Source organism: Neolamprologus brichardi, chromosome 2 (genome assembly GCF_056152115.1).
Source record: "Neolamprologus brichardi isolate AB-2024 chromosome 2, ASM5615211v1, whole genome shotgun sequence".
NCBI lineage: Eukaryota > Metazoa > Chordata > Actinopteri > Cichliformes > Cichlidae > Neolamprologus > Neolamprologus brichardi.
The window spans coordinates 30,593,085-30,616,634 of NC_142105.1; the positions used below are offsets into that span (position 1 = coordinate 30,593,085).

The 23,550-nt window shown below is 42.4% G+C and overlaps 1 protein-coding gene and 1 non-coding gene across 2 annotated transcripts; one reads left to right on the forward strand and one right to left on the reverse strand.

Annotated features, from left to right (window-relative positions):
* The first annotated feature begins 706 nt into the window (after positions 1–706).
* On the forward strand, positions 707–12,517 carry efemp2a (EGF-like fibulin extracellular matrix protein 2a). Its single transcript, XM_006781268.3, has 11 exons — positions 707–857; positions 5,628–5,859; positions 6,469–6,517; positions 6,606–6,794; positions 7,272–7,394; positions 7,866–7,982; positions 8,893–9,012; positions 9,121–9,240; positions 9,398–9,524; positions 10,027–10,222; positions 11,666–12,517. The coding sequence occupies exons 2-11, from the start codon at positions 5,758–5,760 to the stop codon at positions 11,837–11,839; spliced, it is 1,317 nt and encodes a 438-aa protein (XP_006781331.2). The 5' UTR covers positions 707–857; positions 5,628–5,757; the 3' UTR covers positions 11,840–12,517.
* Positions 12,518–13,494: 977 nt separating this feature from the next.
* Positions 13,495–13,567, reverse strand: trnak-cuu (transfer RNA lysine (anticodon CUU)). The gene has a single exon. It is a non-coding gene; the product is annotated as a tRNA-Lys (tRNA).
* Positions 13,568–23,550: the final 9,983 nt, after the last annotated feature.

The window sequence follows — 23,550 nt, forward strand, 5'->3', positions numbered from 1 at the left end:
AGAAGAGCGTGGGTCAAGACTTATGATACTTCTTTATTTTTTTTGTCTTTTGTCCCAGAAAGCACTGCTGGTTTATTCTGTAAAATAAAAATTTTCCAAACACGTACACACGCACACACACACACACACACACACACACACACACACACACACACACACAGACTGTCGCTCTCTTCCACTCTCTAATTTTTGTCCGCATTCCATTAACTTCCCTCTCTCTGGCTATAAATATCCCTGCATGTCAGATTGGACGAGCGCGAGGGCTTTAGTGGCTTTATGGAAAAGAAAAAAGGGGAGTGAGAGATGGGGGAGGTAAGTATAGATAGATGGGGGGTAAATGGGAAAAGGGAGGGAAGAATGGGTGGGAGAGCTTGGGGATTTTGCGGGGGTTTGGTTTAAATGAAACCAGGTGTGTTGTGGGACCAGTGAGAGGGTGAAAAGACGCGGGGGCATGTGCGTGTGCGAATCTGTGAGTTGTGCCTGCGATTTGGACGGGTTTGGAATTTCGGTATTTGGGCCGCAGACCAGGAATTTGCATCCTGGGGGGTCAGGGAGAGGGGGTTTGGGGAGTGGAGGATGGCAGTGCAGGGGGCCAGAGGGGGGGTAAGGGGGCTGTTCCTCTCCTCCCTTTCTCTCTCTCGCCTCTGCCTGTCTTGCTCGCTCCCTCTCTCTCCCTCTCTCTCCCTCCCTTTCCATGTGCTGCTCCAGCTGTCGGTCTCCCCACTCACTCTCTCTCTCAGGGTCATACAGGCAGGAGTTTAAGGGACCACTTCTGTACGCCAACTCGGCTGGGACGACCGCAGCCAGCAGGAGGGACACACTGGTCAGACGGAGACTGAGAGACAGAAGATTCCTCTGTGAGTTTTCCTGTGTTTCTTTAGCCTCTTACACATATCAAAGAATGGCTGTTTGTTAAAGAGAGACTTACTACGTTTTGCGAGCATTTTAGGGAGACGTAAGGGAGGTGAGATGTACCTCTTACCCACTTTTTCTAGTACAGGCCATACACGTCACACTTGCACCACTGCCCTGCTCTCTGCTCTGCTCTCCCAGCTGCACTTGGCTCCTTATGAGAGCCAAGATAACGTGGCTAACTGTGTCTGAGTAGTTTACTTCTTGGCTCTGACTGTAATATGGGGTTAGACAGGAAGAGAGGCAGTGAGTCACAGGGCACATGTTATCGTACTGTAATATTGCAAAACCCTTCCGCCTCATCCCTCTTGTACAACTTTTAACGTCAGTGTCACAAGATCAGTTTAGTCTCTAGGTGGGGGAAGTTCAAAATCTGAAACACAAACAGGTGTCAACATGTAGACGAGTTCTCTAAACCTGGATGACCTCACAGTGCACAACTGCTGTTTCACTTTTTGTGTAATCAATTTCCTGCAGGTAAAAGCAGATGTTTCCACTTTAAGGTGGGGATTAGAATAAGCAAGCATGTCAAAGTTTTCTGAACTCTAACACCAAAGCATCACATGTTAGAGTTCAGGAGGAACATGTTTGACCTTTATAGTTTCTCCGACAGGGTGTTATTTCTGTCTTTACCTGTGGAGCTTCCCGGAACAGAAGTCAGGCCGAGTGTGAGATGGAGACTCGCTGATTGTGGATATGCAGGTTCACAACTGTGACTGAGCACAGCTGGTGGAGCGCGCTGGGTCACCGTGTTCTCAGGCTGCTCCACGCACAGCCGAGCACATCAACGCAAACTTTGTGTATACACTACAACAAGTGACCATCCTGGAGTCTAAACTCTGTGTGTGTGTGTGTGTGGTCCAGCTGTTGGTCTTTTTTTGGTTTCCATGTGGTCACTGATATAAGCCGCCTGACATTTTGCTTGTTAAGCTGTTCTGAATGTGTGAATTTAAAAATGGGTCACCTGGCAGTCCTGAAGCTGAGCCAAGTTCCAAATACTTCATAAAGTATCGATGATTTGTATTTTTTATTTTTCTGGGCTAGTCAATGGTACACTTGTATAAAAAAGAAGCCCACCACAAGTTCCCAGAGTCCAAGATGTCGTCTTCAGATGTCTCATTTTGCCTCACTAATAATCAAACCCTGCTGCATATTTGGGTTACTTTCGTCTTGACAGAAAAAGCAGGGGAAACTGCATATTTGTGTAGTTGCTTTCACTTTTTTGCCAGAAAACGAGTCATGAAAATTCTATGGATTGACTCATCAGTTATTCAAATCGTGTATTTTCCCTGTCAGTGGTGGTCGAATGCAGACAATGAAGTTCTGTATCAGAGCCGCATTCTCTGACATCCTCCTACACATCCTCCAAAGGGATGGGAGGTTAGGGAAGAGTGGCTGGAGGTCTGGCACCAGCTGTCCTCTTATGTGAACTGTGGGGGGTTTCCCAGAACCCGATACTCTGGGAACCACTGCAGTGGCAGGGCATCCCAGCTGAGAACTGGTGCCCACATCCTTGCCACGGGCATTCCAGAGATCTGCCGCCACTTGATCTCCAGCAGCAGGAGGGAAACACCCATGCATCCTTGCTGCCCACACTCAGTAGCCAGCGAGTGACTGGACCCCAGTCTGATGGTCAGTTTGTTTTTGGGTGGTTTCGGGTCAAATTCTTGCTGGTTGTAAGTCACCGTTGGGCCAATTCAGAGAGATCACGCACTGCGGCTGTGTGATTGCGCGGTGGTATGCGCTACCGTCTGAGCTTACAGTGTGAGAGCATATTTTTCTGCTTTTCACCACTCAAAGGTCACGGTGATGTCATTCCTCGAGTATTTCGGGGTGTCCAAGTCACCCTGCGGCCTTCTGTTTGTCTCAGCCTGAAATAAAACAATAAGCAATGCCTGCAAATGTGGCCTCGGGAGTTTATATCAGAGCGTGAGTGTATGCACGTAGACAGGCAGTGATTATGACCTTCCTCCCTGTATTTTAACTGGAGCTCACTCACTTTGCAAACAAGACTTGCTTAGGATTTTTTTATTACTTCAATTTGTCTGTTTTTTTTCCCCGTGTCTTTTTGGTCTGGCGGATATGGAACGGGCAACCTGTTTATGTTTAGGCTCAGCTTAAACACTTATAGCTTCTTTCAGGAACATTAACCAAAGGATGGTTGTGTCATTGCTGCCGGAGAGACCCAATCCATCACTACTGAACCATGCAATATAAACCTTAAAAATACACTACATGGTACAGAACAATGTATTAAAGTAAAAATAGTAATATCAAAAAATATTCTACTATAGGAAAAAGTCTTGCAAGAGGTGTGGGTAAAAGACCCCTGTGCATACAGTACTAAGACATCAAAGATAGGGCTCTTAAATAGTGGCCACAGAGACCCTTATATTTTGATAATATATTATAAACATTTAGTCTAAAGCATACTGGAAGTTGATTTAAAGAGGCTAATATGGCAGTTAAATGGTCATGATTTTAGTTCTTTACATTCTCATGTTGATTAATAGTGTTTTGGTTCATTTGTTCTACAATAATCCAGGCAGATAAAATAAAAGTGTTTATAATGGACTGATTTATGTTTTGTATATTGTCTATGTTTACTGAACAACAAAAAAGCCAGTTGAATTACTTAATCTAAAAGTAACCAAGATATATGTTTTACATACATCCAGGCAGGGTACACCATAGACAGGTAGTCAAGTTGCTGCAGGGCAAATATATTTTAGATTTTAAATCTATATCAGAAAAAAGTAACTGAAGCTTTAAAATAAACGTAGTAAATGTTGTGCAGATCTTTTTACCCTGCACTGGTTCATTGGTTAGATTGAACCCTGTAACCCTGTTTAATTGCACAACTCTGAAGTAGTCATCATCTATCAGTCTCTTGCATCATTCTGGAAGTAATCTGTAAAAACTCTTCTTTCATTCACGCACGGCTCTCTGTTTGATTGTCAAACAGTTTTTCACAGTTATGCGTAAAGACTATTAAAGGCCCACCACAGGATTTCAGTCATGTATGAATGGCCCAGCGATTATTTTCTTTTTCAGCCACTGTGTTGAAGATGTGCTGCTTTGGTTGATTTCATTGTCCTCGCCCATGATCCAGTTTCAGCCCAGCTCTAGCGGGCAGACTGCCTTACATCTGACTGTGGAATAACTTGGTATACAGGGGAATTCATGGTCCACTCAGTGACTGCAGGGTGCCCAAATCCAAATAATTACCCCTCCACCACAGTGAGAGACAGTTACTATATGAGGCATTTGTGCTGATATTCTGTGTTTGGCCAAACATCTCCACTTTGGGCTGACCTGTCCAAAGGACATTATTCCAGAAATCCTGTGGTTTGTTCAGAAGCAACAAACTTAAGCTACAAACGTAAGCTACAAACTTTTTTTTCCTTTCCCTCCCAAACAAGCCATACTTGTTCAGTCCTTTTCTTACTGGACTGCCATGAACTTTAACATTTAACTGAAGCCTGAAAATTTTAAGTTTCTGTGACCATTGCACAGATTGAATTTGCTTGTCAAACCGGGTTAACACACCTAAACGCTTCAGACCAGCAAACTGCCAAAACATCTGCTTTTATAGAGGTGGTCACAGCTGCTCATGATCACCCAATTCAGTCCATTTCATTATCAGCTCCTGGCTGCTACTTAAACTTTTAATTCTGATAGAAGCAGTAAAGGTGTTTTATAAAGTTTTAAATATTTCTTAAATAATAAAAGTGTGATTGCACATACTTTTTTAAAAGATGTTCAGTTGCTTTCTCTGCACAGCTTTGCATATAAACCGAAACAAGCTCACTTAGACATATAACGACGTAACATGTCCTATAATCCCTAAAAATCCATAACGTTTTATAAGCAATGTTTTTGTTAAATAAAGATTTATTTACTGAGTACAAATGTTCCCTGTGAAATGCAGTTTAGCTGAAAGTGGCATAAAATTGGAAGTTACGCAAGTAAAGAACGAAAAATTCTACTTAAGTGGAGCGTTAAATGTGTTTGGTTATTTTGGCAAAGACAGATTCCCCCGTCCATTAAACAAGCATGACTCTGATTCTACATAAAATAGGTTTGGTAGGTGCAAACTAATGTAATCTGTGAGAGTGAAGCAGCTGAGCAGGGGAGGCTTCTGTGAAAAAAAAAAAATTGATGTTTTGACCTGGATTTATGCGTGCCCACGCAGCGCTGATACACTGTAAACCGAACCTCTGGAGGCAGCGCTCAGCAGGACTGTCACCCTGCCGGCTGCCAGCGTGCAGACATAGAGAGCTTTCTGTGAGCAGCTAATATGAAAGTATTTCTGGGATGTTGACTTTGTTATTTTCAGCAGAAACTTGGAGGACGTCACAGTGTTTATGTTCTTACCTGGCACAGTGATTCACTCCATTTATTCTCGCTGCGATCAAGGGGGAACTGTTTGGTTGTCAAACGGTGAACCGAGTCCAAGAAACGAACTGTTTGCATTCTGACGGACTTCTTAAAAATTGGCTCTGGTGCCTTTGCTTCCAGTTGATTTATCCATCTCAGCTGTGGGAACAGTTAACAGCACAGGAGAGTTTTGAGACTGAATCAAACCGTTTTTGTGATTTTTGAGTTTCAAATCTTGTCTTTTGATGTTTTTTTTTTCTTTCCCCCCCCCCCCCCCCCCCCCCCCCCCCCCCCCCCCACTCCTTCTTTCCCTCTGTCTCTCTCCGTGAACACAGATACCACTGCTCTGCACATCACAAAGGCTCGTCTTCAGGGCACCGCGACCTGCCTGATTGTTGTGTGTGTGTGCGCTTGTGTGCATGCTCCAGTCCGATCTCCCAATCTCCCATCAAATAGTGCATTAGTATGCAGGGTATTTGTGTGCCAATCTTGTGTGTGTGCATATGTGTGACTGTGCTCCTCCGCAGTGCGATTTCACAGCCACGTTCAGAAAGTGACACCTACACGGTAAGGATGGATGAATCTCTCTCCCTCTCCTACTCCTTTCTTTTTTATTAGCATCTCTTTTCCACACCTGTCACTTCACATTACAGGTTTTGTGTTGAAATGCTGGCCTCCAATCCTCTCTCTGTTCTTTCTCTGTGCTCTTTCTCATTGCCTCATCATCTTCTTCTTCAAAGTTCCACATAAATGTTTCCTTCTCAGGACTTTACAGTGTTCATTGCTGGGGTTAAATTTGGTTTTAATACCATGTTTCTTCAGGCCTCTGGTTTCTCTTTCCATGCAGGTTACAGCAGCATTTTTCCCTTTTTCCAAACAGTGGCCTTAAATACTTTTTTTTGTTTTTTAGGGTGACATTTTGCTTTAGGAAAGTAGTTTACATGTCACAAATCCTCTAACAGAAGCAGGCTTCTTGTCTTTTTGGCTTAGCAGAGGAAACAAGTTTCTCTATCCTCCCCTTTTTCTTTTCGTTTTAATGTTTTTTACGCGTCTCACTACTGGGAAATTTATTATGTATTATGAATACATTATGCAACTACTTGGCACAGGGGGGCTGTTCACATCTTTCTTTCCATCGTTTTCTCACACACGCATTGTGTCTGCTGCGTTTTGCAGGAATGCACAGATGGGTATCATTGGGACCCTCAGACTGAGCACTGCAAAGGTAAGGCTATGTTGAATTAAGTAACACCTTGATTCTCCTCTTGCTTCTCAAATCTTGCCCTGTGTTTTACATTTCAATCTCCCATCAGACATAAACGAGTGTGAGACCATTCCTGATGCCTGCAAGGGGGAAATGAAGTGCTTCAATCACTATGGAGGCTACCTGTGCCTTCCCCGCTCTACGTCACTCATCCCTGCTCCAGAGCCTCCCATTACACCCGCTGAGCCCTTAAACCCATGCCCTCTAGGCTACGAGCCTCAGGGAAACAGCTGTGTGGGTGGGTGTCTGGTTTGTTGGTCTGGGGGTTGGAGGTGGACAGGTGGCCGCAGGATGAGCGATTGTTAAGCAAGTTTGTGTGTGTGTGTGGTTGTGTAAACTCATTGTTGGCGGCCACAGATTGTGAGGGACAGGTGGCTGCAACAGGTGTTAGGACTGGAGGCAGCATGTGGGTGCAATCTGTGAGGGTGTGAGTGAGCATGAGTCCACGGGAGGCGGGCAGACAGTGCAGGAATTTGGAAGATTTCACACGAGGACAGCTGCTGTGTTTTAAGACTTGTAGCGAGAAAGTGGCCTGCATGACACAGCAAAACATGACTCAACATGATGTTCTCAGCTGCTGGGTGCAAGTGAGGGGAACGTAGTGGCCAGTGGCATGTAACACTCACACTGTATATGTCAGTCATGCTGCATGATGGTGTGTTCGCTCGCAATAACGGCGTTTTAAACGTTTGTATCACCACGCCCACAAACGCAGACATCGATGAGTGCGAGAGACACGAGCACGACTGCCAACCCAGCCAGGAGTGCATCAACTCGGTGGGCGCCTTCACCTGCCAGTGTCCGGACGGATACCGGAAAGTCGGCACAGAGTGCATTGGTGAGATATTTTGAATTTCACCTTTAATTGGTGTGATTAAGCGTAACTGGGCTATTATGCGTTTCTTTATTTTCTCTCCTATATACAATGGTGGATTTGAGTCTCAAATAATGAAGTCTGCATACATAAAAGTGTGAGCCAAGAAGTCAGACTTCAGACTGCTCTAAATGCCCAGTTTCCAACTGTTTTTTCTCCTCTTGTGGGAGCAAATGGCAGCTCAGCAAAGACCTCCTTATATGGAAATAAGGCGAGGCTTACAAGCACTCTGTTAACAGCCCATGGCCCTTTGAAACAGACAGAAATAAATAACAATTTGTTTGAACTGTGAACCATTCAAAGCTACTCAAGTTGAGTCCCAGAGTAAGAATATGAAGCTAGAAAAGAGCATCATAGCCCCCCCTCTGTGGCAATATGCCCAAAAATCTTTAGAAATTTAAATCTTGTTCTTAATAACTCTCGTTTGTCTCGCAGATATTGATGAGTGCAGGTACAGGTACTGCCAGCATCGCTGTGTCAACGTGCCCGGCTCCTTCTCTTGTCAGTGTGAACCAGGTTTCCAGCTGGCAGGAAACAATCGATCTTGCATTGGTGAGTTTTAAGAGTACAGCAGTGTGAGTAACAGTCCTGCATTTCTACTATTGACTAACAAAAACTCTGAAATAATAACAATTTAAAGTAAAAGTATGTTAGGTTAACATCAAGGATTGTAATAGTCGATGTGTAATGATGCCAGTTTTTTGGATGTTTTGCTTGCAAATGTATACTGCTGCCTCCCTCTCTCAGTATCACTCCCTATTACTTTTTGTTAATGCTGTAGTTAATTTAAACTTCTTTATATTTGTTTGGTAGTTTAAGCTATTTTTTAAAAAAATAATTAGGGCTTCAATAAAACAGTTAACTACATTAGTTGCATAGTTTTTGCCAAATAGTCCAATATGTTGCTTATTCTGTAAAACAAAGGCTAAAAAAAACTTTCCAAATGCAAAATAGAAGCAAATGGCAATACTGAATTGCCCCCAAACTGTACGTGAGTACAGTTGTCACAGCTACTTTCAAAAGTATGCAGACAAAACATCTGCACCCAGCTTTTAAGTAAAGCTCTTAAAAGCTTGAGTGAAACGTTCAATATTCATGATGAAATGAAGAGTTATTAAAGTTAAGTTGGAATTGTTTATTGAAAAACTCAGCTGATCTCCTTCTTAATCAAATCCATGTGAGTTAAATTTGATGGGATTTGGATTACATCATTAGCTTATAACTCCACAACTGTCACTACATAATAAATCATGTTGTTAAAGTTTAATCGGTGCTTTGATTTCCAGAAGTTCATGACATCACCTTTTTCCACCAGATCCAGTCTTACGTTAAATATAAAACTGGAAAACTGCATGTTCAACACACTGACATGAACACAGAGTTTGGCGTTTTTAACTTTATTAAAATCCTTTGATCCAGAGCCTACAACAGACCTCAGATTCTCTGCTTTTCCTCTTTTCAGATGTGAATGAATGTGAGATGGGTGCCCCCTGCTCGCAGAGATGCTACAACACATACGGCACTTTCCTCTGTCGCTGTGATCAGGGCTATGAGCTCGGGCCCGATGGCTTTGAATGTAAAGGTAATGAAGGACAAAAGGAGCGACAGTCATAGTGCACGCTTATCCCTCTCAGTTTCTTTGCTACTTAGTGATCGACAGTTAATAAAACCCAACCTTGTGAATTGTTAGACATCGATGAGTGCAGCTACTCCAGTTACCTGTGCCAGTACCAGTGTGTGAACGAACCAGGGAAGTTCTCGTGCGTGTGCCCAGAGGGATACCGACTGCTGGGCACCAGAATGTGTCAGGGTGAGTGCGCCCGCCTCCATTTCCTCCTGAAACTAACACCTTCCCCTCTGTGCTCTCAGAGTCACAAATGGTGCACTGAGTCAATGCCTATTCATCCTTGTTCTCGAGCCCCTGTCTGCTGTTCAGCGAAACATCACAAGCTGTTTGCTCGCTTTAGATATAAACGAATGTGAAACGGGAGAACACGAGTGCACGGAGACGCAGAACTGCGTGAACATCCACGGACGATACCAGTGCGTGGACAAGAACAGCTGCCAGGAACCTTACATCCAAGTGTCTGACAAGTGAGTGACACTTCGTGAAAGCTTCTGTGTGCGTACGCGAACGCGCAACTCCACACACCTTTTCTCAATTACTCAAATATGTGCTGGCCATCGGCTCCGAGTATAATCAGCCCCTGTGCTGAGTTTGGCTCAAACTCTAAGATTACCCCAATTACTTTTTCCACGTATGAGTCCAGCTTTTCAACCTTTTCGTTTGAATGTGTTCCAATGCAATAAGAAAACCATTACATCTGTGAACAAGTGCTGGCTCAGAAACAGGTGTGGGTCACTATTAACATATCCCAGAAGATTTAGTAGTATAAAATGATTAAAAAAAAAAACACGAAGGAAAAAAATGGCCACTGTTCAATATTTGTTTAGGTTTTAGCCATTTGCTCTCAGTCATACTACTCCCTCTGCTGGCTCATTTTCTAACTGCTCATGATGTTTTCCTACTACTAACGCACAACTGTTCTCTTAACTGTAACCGTTTGCTCCTCTCTGTGTGCATTTGCACATCCAGCCGCTGCGTGTGCCCCGTCAGCAACCCCGCCTGTCGAGAGCTGCCTTTCTCCATCGTGCACCGCTACATGAGCATCACCTCCGAGCGCTCCGTCCCCTCGGACATCTTCCAGATTCAGGCTACCAGCGTCTCTGCGAGGGCTTACAACACCTTCCGCATCCGCTCCGGTGACGAAAACGGAGACTTTTACATCAGGGTGAGGAGAGTGGGATCCTGTAATCACAACACCAGATGTCTTTAGGTCTAAATACTAACTTTAGACTGGTCATAACAATAATAATAATAACAATAACAGTTGCATCGCACTTCACAGTTTGAATAAAACCACACTTGAAAAATAAGTGTACATGTTCCAGCATACAGACACAGAGGAAACATATGGTCTTATATTTATTCCCATATACACAAAAATAATGGTTAAAGAAAACCTATCCTATGAAAATAAGTGTTTAAAACAAACCACTGAATCAGCTGACCTAAGAGCGCGAAACAGTTAAGACCCTGATCACATGATAGGAGAGGCTGACCTCAATAACTAAGTGATATACCCAGGAGCCTGGACATGTAGATTTTATATGCCATCCATCCATCTTCATCCGCTTTATCCGAGGTCGGGTCGCGGGGGCAGCAGCCTAAGCAAAGAGGCCCAGACCTCCCTCTCCCCAGCCACCTCCTCCAGCTTATCCGGGGGAACACCAAGGCGTTCCCAGGCCAGCCGAGAGATATAATCTCTCCAGTGTGTCCTGGGTCTGCCCCGGGGCCTCCTCCCGGTGGGACATGCCTGGAACACCTCACCCAGGAGGCGCTCACGGGGCATCCTTGTCAGATGCCCGAACCACCTCAGCTGGCTCAATATATGCTATTAGTACAATTTTAAAAGGCAAGACTCACTTATTTTAAATCTACTATGTGTTTGGCATTGAGTATTTGTATTCCTCTGCACATGTCCATCATATGAGCCTCGCCTCTCTAACTTTGTCTCCAGACTGCTCAACCTGAGCTTTCCCTCTGATGAGCTCCTTTCTAATCCTGTCCATTGAAAACCTCAACATCTTCAGCTCTTCCTCATGTATTTTTGTCAGTGCCACCATCTCCAAACCATCATTTAAACTGTCCTTTCCAAGTAAAACTTGATAAGACATGTAATGTTGGGTGTTTTGGGTGCAATGCCCACACACCCACTAAAATCACTGAAACCTCCTCCACAGACACACAAAACGAAGGTACGATAAGTAACCTCATCTCACTTTGTTTTGACTTTTATAAGCACACGTGGTTCATTACACGTATTTCTTCGTATTTTTTCTTAATGTGCCGCCTGTGTTTTACTTTCACCTCACTCGTCTAGTTTTCTAGCTCCTGTTTAGGGCAAAACTGACTCTATTACCATTTTTATTGGTACATGTACTTTGGTAAGCGCAGCCCAGTGTCAACCTGAGGAGAATTTTAATCAGCTGCAATAAATGAAAAACATCTGTGTGGATGTGCAGATTCTTGAAAAAAAGAAGAAGAAGAAGCTCACCTCATATAGAGGTGATAAGACGTTTTAAAAGAAGACACTTTGACATGTGACAGTGAGAAGAGCACCGGTGTGAATGCCACTCTGCTTTAACACTCCATTATTTTCTGTCTTCCCCAGCAAATCAATAACATCAGTGCCATGCTGGTGCTGGCCCGTGCCGTGTCAGGGCCCAGAGAGTACACGTTGGACCTGGAGATGGTGTCCATTAACCCCCTGGTCAACTACCAGAACAACTATCAGACAAGCTCCGCCCTCAGACTCTCCATCTACGTCGGGCCGTACACCTTTTAAAGAAGAAGAGCTGGAGGGGACACAGAGAGCGAGACACAGACACAAACAAGGAGAAAGAAGCTGTAAAACACAAGTGGTGGATGCAGTTCAACCAGTCACTGTGATGTTAAACTAATAGCTTTTTATACTGTGTTGTCCACAGAGAGTGACAGTTTTCTGTCTGCCCTCACTATGTGTAAAAATATACATGCAGTACCGTATGCAAACACATCGTAGCAGCAATGTCTCACAGATAACCAGCAGCCTTAAAATAATTAGTCCTGTCAAAGTCATTCCCCGTTTTCCTGTTATCATGTTTACGGTTATTCAGTCATTCGTGTAGAAAAGAGGGTTTTTTTTCTGCATTCATGGCGATAACGAATCTGTGTGACATATTTTCTGTCTGCCTTCAGGTGGAATGATTCACGCCGGGCGTCGCCAGATTTATCTGTTTCACAGTTTACACCCTTATCTTCTTCTGTTTGTCACTTTATTCTTGTCAGCCCTGTTTCCTGTTGACAGACGTGATTCAGTAACCACTCACATCAGACCTCAGCACCCACGCTCCTCCTTCGCCTGCCGCTGTTCATTTCCCGATGAAATCTCCGCCACTGTTGTTCCTGAGTGTTGTACTTTGTTTTTTTTTTAATTTTTAATTTTTGTTTTTAAGATTTGAACCCAAATAAAACAATAAACCCTTTCAACCATGTGTCAAGAACTAAATACAGTTTCTTTATTTCAGGTCCCTGTGGAATTTCTAACACGCTTAGCGAGCTGAAACAAGTACTCGGTTTACTGATAAATTAATTGGTGAAGATTCTTTTAACCTTTTATATATTATATAATGGATTATGTTTGGGTTTCAACTGCAAAATGGAGCGCCATAAAATTAAGGAGTGGTCAGCAGATCATAAATATTAGAAAACCTAATATTCTCTGACAAGCATAGTGAAGCACTGGGAAATTGCTTTGTACTTCTTTATTGAACCCACACTAACCCGTTAATCCCGATCAATTAATTTTTTTTTCCTTTAAGAAGAAAAGAAGAAAACAAAAAGTCTATTTAAGGTATAATACCTGACCATTGTGTCACTTGCTGGGTTGCCACTGGTGGAAAAAACACTAATACCAGTGAGTGTTTTCCATCCCTCAGTTTCAAGAAGCTGTAATGAGCCTGTTACTCGACAGCCTGCCTGTCTACATCACATAATTCATACTTTTTTTTTTTTATCAGCCTGAAACCCAAGTGATGTTTTTATTATTTCTTGTCTGGGTTCAACACAAAGACATAATATTTCTATTCAGTGATAAGAATCGGATTAATAAATTACATCCAACAACTTTTATGACCAAAATATGTACTATATCTTCTCTACAAATGACCACACCCCTGCCTCTCTTTCTTTATCAACAGCCTGCTCTCTAATGCACTCTTCTTATTAAACTCATTAAACGCTCAACTTAGCAGAAAGTTCCTTTCGTTTTCGCCTCTACTTCTTTGATGTCCTATATCTATTGCTTTTTAAGCTCAGCCACATTCGCTGCTCTTTTCATTTTCACAATGAGACCTGTTTTACTGTCGCCACATTCCCGTTGTGTTGAGGACACATTCGCTTTTCCAGGCTGTTAACTACTCTCACCATGTCAGTTGTGATTTGTGTGGTTCAAAATGTGAACGCCCAACGTGGGGCTCGAACCCACGACCCTGAGATTAAGAGTCTCATGCTCTACCGACTGAGCTAGCCGGGCTTACGGAGAGCTATACAGTTAGCCATTTTGGCTGTAGTAGCCTAACAAAAAGCTAGTTAGCCTAGCCTTGCAGCCAAATACCTAAACAATGCATCAATAACAAGAGAAGTGAATAAAAGGAAAATTACCCGTTTCACAGAAGAAAGGACCTAGTCACAAAGACCACAACAGTTTTCTCTGCTATGCTGTGAACCCGTTTTATCTGCCAACATGTTGAGAATGGACTCCTTCTTGCTGCCACCCTCAAGTGGCCACTAGAGGAACTGCAGTTGTTTGTACTTAAACGCTTGGGAGTTTCTGCTTGTCATCAAACAAATGAGATGCTTCACTGGACTGACTGATTGGTATGCCTGCTTAACTGACCCTCCTCCTGTAAGTAACAGTGCAGTGTCTACACAGGACCGTCTCCCGCACAGTGGGGAGTGTCTTCAAGCTGACATTTAATTGCACTTTCCCACAAACAAGGAGTCCGCAGCAGAGTTTTATAGCTGCGCTGCATCTGCCTGGTCTGATCATGGCTGAGCAGCTGACGTACTGCTTCATCTATATGACATGTAGAGTTCATCCTCCCTCTTTTAGCCTCACAGATTCTTGCTAGTTGGGTCAGAAAGTTTTAGACATTGCTCTCTGACCTAATCCCTACTCCTACCTGAAGCAAAGACCAGCACTCCAACCTGTCCCACTGTATCCCTCTGTCTGCCCTGTGACCCTTCACGGCAAAGGAAAAATGATGGTTTCATCACACTTTGTATGCCAGGAACTATATGAGTGCAGGCAGGTCTACAGGGTCATCTCAAAAACTGCTGTTTTGCTGAGTTGGACCACGACAGCGAGAACAACTCACACAGTGTGCTCAAACGTCCCGGAACCACCTCCTCTTTACCTGCACCCACACACTCAGCACGAGCCTCCCAAGAAAGACGTGTACAGAATGTGCTCCTGTTTTCAACATCATGGCAGCTTTCAGCCAGCTCTCCAAAACAAACTCGGTGATGAAAGACAGAGAAACTGCTCTCCCTTTTTGTTACATTCATTAATGATATGGATATTCTCTATATCTACACAAAGAAGAGGCAGATGCATTTCATGTGCGCCTCCTAACATCCTCAGGACCTCCAGCCTTGTTTTAGTCAAACACCATTGGAGCTCTGCTGCATCTGCTCCATTTTTACTGTCACAGCAACTTCACTGGAGCAGTAACTGATTCTCCTGACCCACAAAAAAAGAAAAAAAACTGAGGAAAAACAGACAGAGAGAGGGAGAAAAGGGAGCGAGAGAGGGGGAAGCCCTTATTTCACAGTCCACTGCTGTTTTCTCCGCCCAGTCCTACACACAAACACACTCACACACCGAAACACCACGCACACCTCCCATCTGTCCTCAGTGGGGGGGCGGAGAAGGAGGAGGAAGATGGGGGGTGGGGGTGATGATGACTCACCCACTGCCCTGTTTTATGTAATCGGAGCAGACAGGCTTAAGCCACCAGGGGGCAGCAGATCCTGCAGATCTCATCTGCAGCAGGCCAAGAATAGCAACAACCAGAGGAGACGGTGCTTGGTTTTATAACCTAATTGACTATCGGGCCTACATTTTCTCCCATTTTCAGCGAGTCATGCACCTGTAGGAGGAACAACTGATGGGAACTTTGTCTACTTTTCACAAATAATGTACTGTACAGCAATTTAGAAGCTCATTTCCCCCCTCCCCCTGCCCCCTTTGTATAACCTGACATCATACGATGGAGAACAAACATGTGTCTGGTGATGGTGTTAAAGAGTGCAGCAGAGTAGGAGGTGTGTGTGTATATTCAGTTAAGGGAAGAGTAGCCCTGGCATTTCCTGTTGGCATTCACACAGAAATAGACCCCGACAGGGGCAGAGAACATAATGGGTGAATTTCTCAGCAGGACTGGGGTTCAGTGGGTAAGCCGGCCTCTGGGCTTCACCCGCAAAATTTTACTGAGCGTGTCACAAATCTGCAATAAAGAGAAGGTTCATAAATGACTACAAATAGGTGCAAAAAAAGTCAGAAGGGGATGCAAAATTCCCACAGAGACACCCAAGAGACCATAAAGTAATACAAAATAACCAAGAAATGATCCAATATGACAAGAAATGATCTCAACTAACATAAGGTGAAAACTGGGTTAAAGTAGATGAAAGATGCCAGCAAAGAGACCAAGCAGACAAAGACATAGAGCAGCTAAAAGAGCCCCAAAAGATGAAGACGATGATTAGAATGAAGCACAAACGTCTGGGATGGTGTAGATGGTGTAGCGAGGCCTTGTGTATGTCTCATAATCCATATTTGCGGGGTGTAATGGTTCAAAGGATCCACAGGAGAGTGCGTGAGTAGATTTGTGCGTGCATCCAGCATGTATTTATGTTTATGTGATTATATATATGTGTGAGTGCAAGGTGTGGGTGTTTACATAGGAGAGCATGTGTTTGAGAGTGTCAGTGCCCACACAGATGAGGGGGAGGAGTGTTTGGGGTGGCAGAGGGGAGTGTTGGAGCATTTGGGCCTCAGTTTTTTTGGCTCCATGGATGGAGTATGATCTCATTTCTGGGCAAGCCGTGCCCCGTAGGCCGCAGTGGGGGAATGGTGTGGGTGCGGAAGCTCAGAATTGAAGCTTCATGTGGTGGTACCAACCACTTAAACGCAATGGAACAAACATGGCCGACAGAAATGCTATTTTTCCATGTCGTACAATCATGCTCTGTTCCTCAATTTGTGACACGTTGCCATGATGGAGGAGCAATCTTTTCCCCTTTGATCTCCTCCTGTTGCATTACAAAAAGCTCTCAAAGCCTCCCCCTCCACTACACTACAATGCAGGTGTTATATTTATGAATGAAAGAGCGAGGTGGAGTGTCATTTCCCTCCACCCACAACCCCGAACACTGAATGAGTTCATTAATGAAAAGAGCGGGGAACGAAATCTGCAGGACATGAAAAACAGGATGCACAGTACAAGGAGGGCTGAGTGATTAGAGAGTGTAAATTAGTGAGGGCATGAGGCAGGAAATGGCTCTCTCCTCTGGATATTTGCATGGAGTATATATAGATATATGGAGAGGGGTGATCAGCGGGGGAGGGCAATTATGAAATATAACATAAACAATAGCATCAAGGACTAATTTAAAAAAACAAAAAAAAAAACCAAGGCATGGTTCTGACTCTGGATACTGCCATTTACAGACAGGTTATAAATCAGACATTGTTTTGTTCCACAGAAACAACACAGTTCATAAACAGAGTGCATTAATGTACTAATGTATTGCATTTTTAGATGCAATCAAACATCTCTGATTGGAAATAAAAACATACAGCCTAAAGATGGTTTAAACTAAGTGCAGTCCTTGCATCACTAATAATATCTCGGGCTGTGTACAGCAGGAAAGATAGCAGAGTAGACCAGCTAGTTTGCAAGAAATAAAACCACTCCATTAAAAGGAAAAAAAAGAAAGAAGTAATTTTAAGTCCCTTCCTTTTATTTTTGGGCTCTACTAGTGTGGCTTTGCATGATTAAAAGTAAAAAAAAACAAAAAAAACTTTACTTATCTTATGGTGGGCCTATGTTAGCTCCTCTCCCTTTTAAAACCACCTTCCCTTTAAGGTAACTTACTTCTAAATGGTTGGCTGTCAAAAACAGAAGGCTTGAATTGGAGATGGGTGGAGCCCAAACTCCCAGGGTTACTTTTAGATGGTTTGGGACATTGAGTTTGGTACAGTGACATCATGCAAAGCCAAGAGTAGATAGTCGGACAGTCTGGAATTGATAATTCTTCCTGTGTCTGCATGGGTTCTCTCCCAGTATCCTTCCTCCCATAATGCAGAGAGGTTAAGCTAATTAGTGATTAATTGGTTAGCCCTGCAACAGACTGGTGACCTGTGTAGGATGTACCCTGCCTCTTACGCTATATAACAGTTATGATATGCTCCAGCGCAACTGTGACCTTGAATTAGATAAGTGGAAGAACATGGGTAGATAACTTGAGCATTTATTTTTGTAACTGTATATATGGGACAGAAAATGAGTAAGCACGTATATTGCATGCCAAACTGGTGTGAGGTTTATCAGTAGTTTATTTATTTTTCCTAAAAACTGAGAATTAAGTTATTAGGTTGTGCATTATGGTGTGAATAATACTATTTCAGTAGATTGTATTATGATGACATGGTGGGGTCAGGGGTAGAAACACTTATTAGCAATGCCCAGATATTGTAATACCTCTCTAAAGTAAGAACCTGAACATGAACCCTTCACATTAAGAGGTTTGAGACTCTGAAGAATTCTTCCTTTTAATATATGATAGCAACTCTTAAATTTAATTTGATTCTTAAAAGTCTTCTAGTTTTTTTGTCTACTAGTTTTTTTTCACTATATATAAAAACTTTATTTAACAATCTAATTCTTTCATACTCTCAAAGATTTTGTGCTTAATTTCTCCTGAATGTCCTGCAAATATGTTTTAAAATGCTTTTAAAGACGATCTGGCTAGAGAATGACATTTGAAAATTAGCCTGTTAGCTAAGAGTAGGTAATTGCCCCGAAGCTAATCAAACAAATAAACAAAATACACCTTCACAAGGATATATTTAAAGACAGATAAACTGAGTTTTAGATAAGGAAAAGCATTAAGCATTAATATCTATAAGGTTAAACTTCACTGTGCTATAAAATCTTGAGCTAAATGCTAGAGCTAGCATGGTAACATGCTAACAATCATAGATTTAAAAGGTAATTTAACATATAAAACACATGCATTCCTACTAATAATAACATGGAAGATACAAAGGAAAACCACTATTTTATATTTATATATCACCCAGTATTTTTTTTCTCTGTGTGAATCTTTTTCTGTACAACAACACCAATATTTCCATAAATAACGGGTGCGGCTAAAATACAAAACTTACCAAAGATAAAGAAAACAAAGTGTCTAAGGCGCAAAATTCAAAATTTTACAGTTGAGTTGGTAGATAAAAGTAAATATTTTGTGCAGACTTTTACTTAGAATGGCAGCATTAAGTTACTATCTATGCGTTCTCCACACAGAGTCCCATGAATTAGGCTAATTACTAAAGATACTCATTAGGGAGCTCGAATAAGTTAGATAAAATGTTTATAAAAGCCTAAATGCTATTAAAACTATTACAAATGCCTTTGTAGAAGACAGTAAAATAAGAGGGAAAAAAGAAATATGTGTATCAACAGTTTTCTGTCAATGTGACTGTAAGGATTCTACCATTCTCATAATGACTGAATTAATGATAACATTTTTTTGCACTCATAAAGATTTCCATGTTAATCATGCTGGTTTAGCATGGTAGTGTGGAATTTATTTATTTCTGCAGGTAAAATTATTGAACAAAATGAAGATTTTATTCAAAATTGCAAAATTAAAAAAGAAATCTGGGATAATCGCTCTATCAATCTGAACAGGAAAACTGGATGAATAGATAACTGTTGCTAGCATGGATATATGCGTTCAATGACCTCTTTGTTAGGTGCACCTATTCAACTGCTTGTTACCGAAAATATCAGCTAATCCTATGGTAATTCAATAAATGTAGGTATGCAGATGTATTTAAGACGACCTGCTGATCTTCCAGCTGAGTATCAGAATGGAAAAGAAAGGTGATTTAAGTGACTCGCGTGCTTTACAACACAACCATTGCTATGGTTTACAGCGAATGGTCCGAAAAAGAGAAAATATCCAGTGAGCAGAAATGCTCTGGTTGAAAAAGTCTTAGTAATCCCAGAGGTCAGAGGAGAATGGCCAGACTGCGTCAAGCAGATAGAAATGCAACAGTAACTCAAGCACTCGAAACAGCCAAGGTATGCAGAAGACTGTTGCACGGTGACTGTTGCATCACAGCAACAAGACCCTGAGTTTGACTCCACCGCCTGGCTGGGGCCAGAGGTTTGCCCTGTGTTTGTGTGGATTCTGGTTTGAACCAACAGCCCAAAGACATGCAGAATAGAATGGATTGATGTGCTACAGCAGCACACTGGGTGCCGCTCCTGTCTGCTAAGAACTGTAAACTGAGTCTACAATTCCAAGCCTGCTCAGAACAGTTTTCATTTCTGCTGCGATATTTGGCATAAACTCCATCCTCCCTTGTATCAATGGTTCAGGCATGCAGTATTGATGTATTGATAGAGGATATTTGCACTCTCTGGGCTCCTCAGCACCAGTTGAACATTGTTTAAATACCACAGCCTGTCTGAGTATTGTTGCTGACCATGTCTATCCCTTTATGCCCACAGTATACTCATCTTCTAATGGCTGCTTGCAGCAGGATAACTCATTATGTCAAAAAGCTCAAATCATCTCAAACTGGCTCCCTGAATATGACACGTGACTGTACTCAAATGGCCTCCACATTCAGCAGATCTAAATACATACGATTTAGACCTGTAAGGTGTACACATTGAAGTGTCCGCCGACTGTATTTGTCAACAGCGACTCAATTTTCTAATCTAGTGAGTTTGTGGCTTTTCTGTTATTCAGTGGGATATTCTTCTCTGTAAAACTGATCATTAGAGCAGACGTGACTCAATGTTATAAGACAGGAGCTTACATGTGAAACGCTCTAAACTGTCATTCTGTAATACAACAAGAGTCACTTCTTATTAGCTCTGGAAATAATTATCTTATCAGTCTGGTCCAATTACAGGTTCAATTGCTGGGTTTGTTCACTGCCTGGGGTCAATGCAATCTCCCGCGAACACTCTGGGAATTCAGAGCGGGGTATAGCAGCGAGCAGGATATTGGGTCACGTGTCAGTGATTAACAACAGTGTTAATTAAAAATATGACTGTTCAGGAGTCTGCACACACACCATGCGCTGTGAGGGAAAAGCATGCCGCGATACAGGTGCAAACAAGAACACAGAGCCCCGTTCAGAAGCACGCAGACAACTTCTTGCAGCTTCTTGAGCTGTTCGATTACATAAAAGCAGCGGAGATAGATTTATACAAGGCTCCAAGCGAGACCCGTGTCTACTTTACTTCCAGTTTCTTTACTCATTGCGTAAATGTGGTTACCAAGAGACGTGTTGCTATGGGTGTGTGGGTGTAGAGCGGCAAAAGGGACCGATGCTGAAAAGACATTCAGCCCTGAGAAAAATAACAGAAAAGAAAAAAAATGAAAGGTATGTGAACTGCAGGAAACAGAAGGCTGGAGAGAGTTTCTGTGAATCACAAAACACAAACTGACTGTGAAAGAGATACTTGGGCAGCTGCTGAGGCGCTAAAAAAACAACTCAGTATGAACTCACCAGAGTACTTGAATAGTTACTTTTCAAAAACATACGCTGTGTGAATAAACTATGATCTATAGATCGATTTTGTTAAATAGATTTTACACTCCGGCTGTGTGTGAAGTTGTTGAAATTAGCCTTGATTTTGCAAACAGTAACACAAACTTATCCATCGCAAACACCAGAGTTGACAAAAATAAAGGTTTCATTAACAGACAAATGATCCTGTTGATAAGGAAATAATAAATAGAGGATGAGGCCCACATGATCTCAAGTGCTGCCAGACAAATTATGCACCACCCACTGCAGGGTTAGTGGTGATGCAGAGGGAAGTATCGTCTGTGCTAATACCTCTACTCAAGCTAATTTGACCTTTGCTTGTTCTAATGGAGTAACAGACCAGAGTACTTTGTCCACCGTTGGATTTTAATCAAGTGTTACCATCACAGTGTAAAGATCCCAGGAAGAAGCTGCTGGATTGCTGTAGATGATTGGATTTCTAATAAATTGAAGTCAAACTAATCTAGGTTTAAGCACCTGTATAAACAAACTAGGGCATCAAAAGTAAAGGTTATTTGATCCACAGCCCCCCGTCTACACTGGCACATTGTTACAGACACCACTTATCCATTCATTTCCTCAACCACCTCACCATTTCAACCCAATTCGAGGTCAATCTAAATGGTAGAACTATGTCAAAAGCTTTACAGCGTCACACAGTCGGTGCAGATTTGTCAGTTGCACATTCACGGCCTGAATCATGAATCAAGTGACATCTTCTGCTCCACCACATCCCAAAGGTGCTCCGTTGAATGGAAATTTGGGGTATGTGGAGGCCATCTGAGTACAGTGAGCTTGTGGCCATGTTCATGAAACCAGTTAGAAATGATTTGAGCTTTGCGACATGGGCACATCCGTAACCATATTCAGGCAGACTGTGGTGTGTAAACAATGCTCACCTGGTGCTAAGGGGGATGAAGTGCGCTTTAAGATTCGAAGTGCTGTGCATTCATAGATGCACATTCCTAATATGATGGGCTGACATCATAGCAAACCCTATGAATTAAGAATGGGATTTCACTCAAGTTCACATGTGTGTGAAAGCACACAGGCAAATACTTTTGGTAGCATAGTGTATTAGTGAGACAATTAAATTAAAATACTCCGAAAGGCACAAAGAACATTGAGAATATTGAAAGACTCTCTTCAATGACAGCTGTATGTGTCCTTTTCCACCTATCAGTGAAAGTGGCTACGCCTCTAATTTTAAGCTTGAACCAAATCTGTTCTAAAAGTGGAGTCTAGGGGAGACTGACTTGTTGATGGAGCAAACTCAAGTGTTCACAAGAGGGACTTCCATTTTTTTGCTCTCTTCAGTCCCAAAGGTTGCTGATTGGTAGAACACAATCTATAAAAGCCACTCTATAAAAGTAAAACACATGGATATTTCCAGCTGAATTATTGTGCTGTAAAATATGTTAATACTTTATTAAAACACAAGTGTACTACAGTAAATATATTTAGCTACATCCCAAAACTGCCCACGGGATCCATTACATGTGCTGACAAACAGTAAACCTAAACCTAAAATAGATTTAAAAAATCCCTCTGGCCGGTAAAAGCACAACAAACCACTAATATCCACAAGAATCAGGCCATTAAGAGACCACAATATTGCAATTACTTTTTTAATAGGCATTTCTGATTTAGTGTTACAATAATACAAATATAATAACAACATCCTGTAAAAGGCTTGCCTGTAACCTGCTAACTGTTTCCTAGCTTGTTGACCCCCACAGAGGTCTTGTTTGTGAGTTAATGTATTTTTGGAGCGCTATAGATAGCTGATAGTAATTGACCCCATCCATTCACGAATCACTACAGAATGAATGGGTCTGTATTGGATAACAGGGAGGGATTAAAAAAACAGAAGTTATGTGAGAATAGTTATTTGATTGGTATCAAAACACTGGGACAATGCAGATATGTTTTGAGCTGCTCTGCACAAGGACAGGGATTGAAAGGAGGAAGGGTGGACTGAGACTAAGAAAAGCATGCATTCAATCTGCTCCTTCCTCACTGCCTTCAACCACTCTCTGCTTTTGTTATGCAACAACTCGATCTATAGGCACATCTCCAACATACGTCCAGGTGAGATACATTAAAATGAACTCTTTGGCTGACACCAGATGTAAAAAGCGTCCGTGTGTGATGTCCGCCGTCTTTGTCTTTTTTGCCCGGCTTTATCTGTGCTTGACCTTTTGCCTGAAAAAAAAAAAAAAAAAAAAAGCGGCTGAGAGGTAATAGAGAGGAGCAGGACACAGAGGAGCGAGGGGAAGGCAGAGAGGGAGTCTCAATGAAAGCTCTGCTGCTCGGAGGTCTCTCGTGATGTAACACATCTACATCATGTCGCCATGGCAACCCCGCATCAGCACCAACTGGCTGTGGGGAGGAAGAGCCAGTGTCTGTGCTGGTATGTTACAGTACGGTACCCTGGGAGAAAAAGTCTGTATCTGTCCAGAAAACATAAAGAACCACGGGTACAAATTTCTATTTGATAAGAGCACCTTTCCATTTATTATATAAATGCCAATAATAAACATAGCAACTAAATGAATACTCACTGGTGACTATTTTCAAATGGATTAAAACTGTCCGCAGGCTTTGCTTGAATTCAAAGGTTTCTCCTTGAAAACTGCATAGAGCATTTA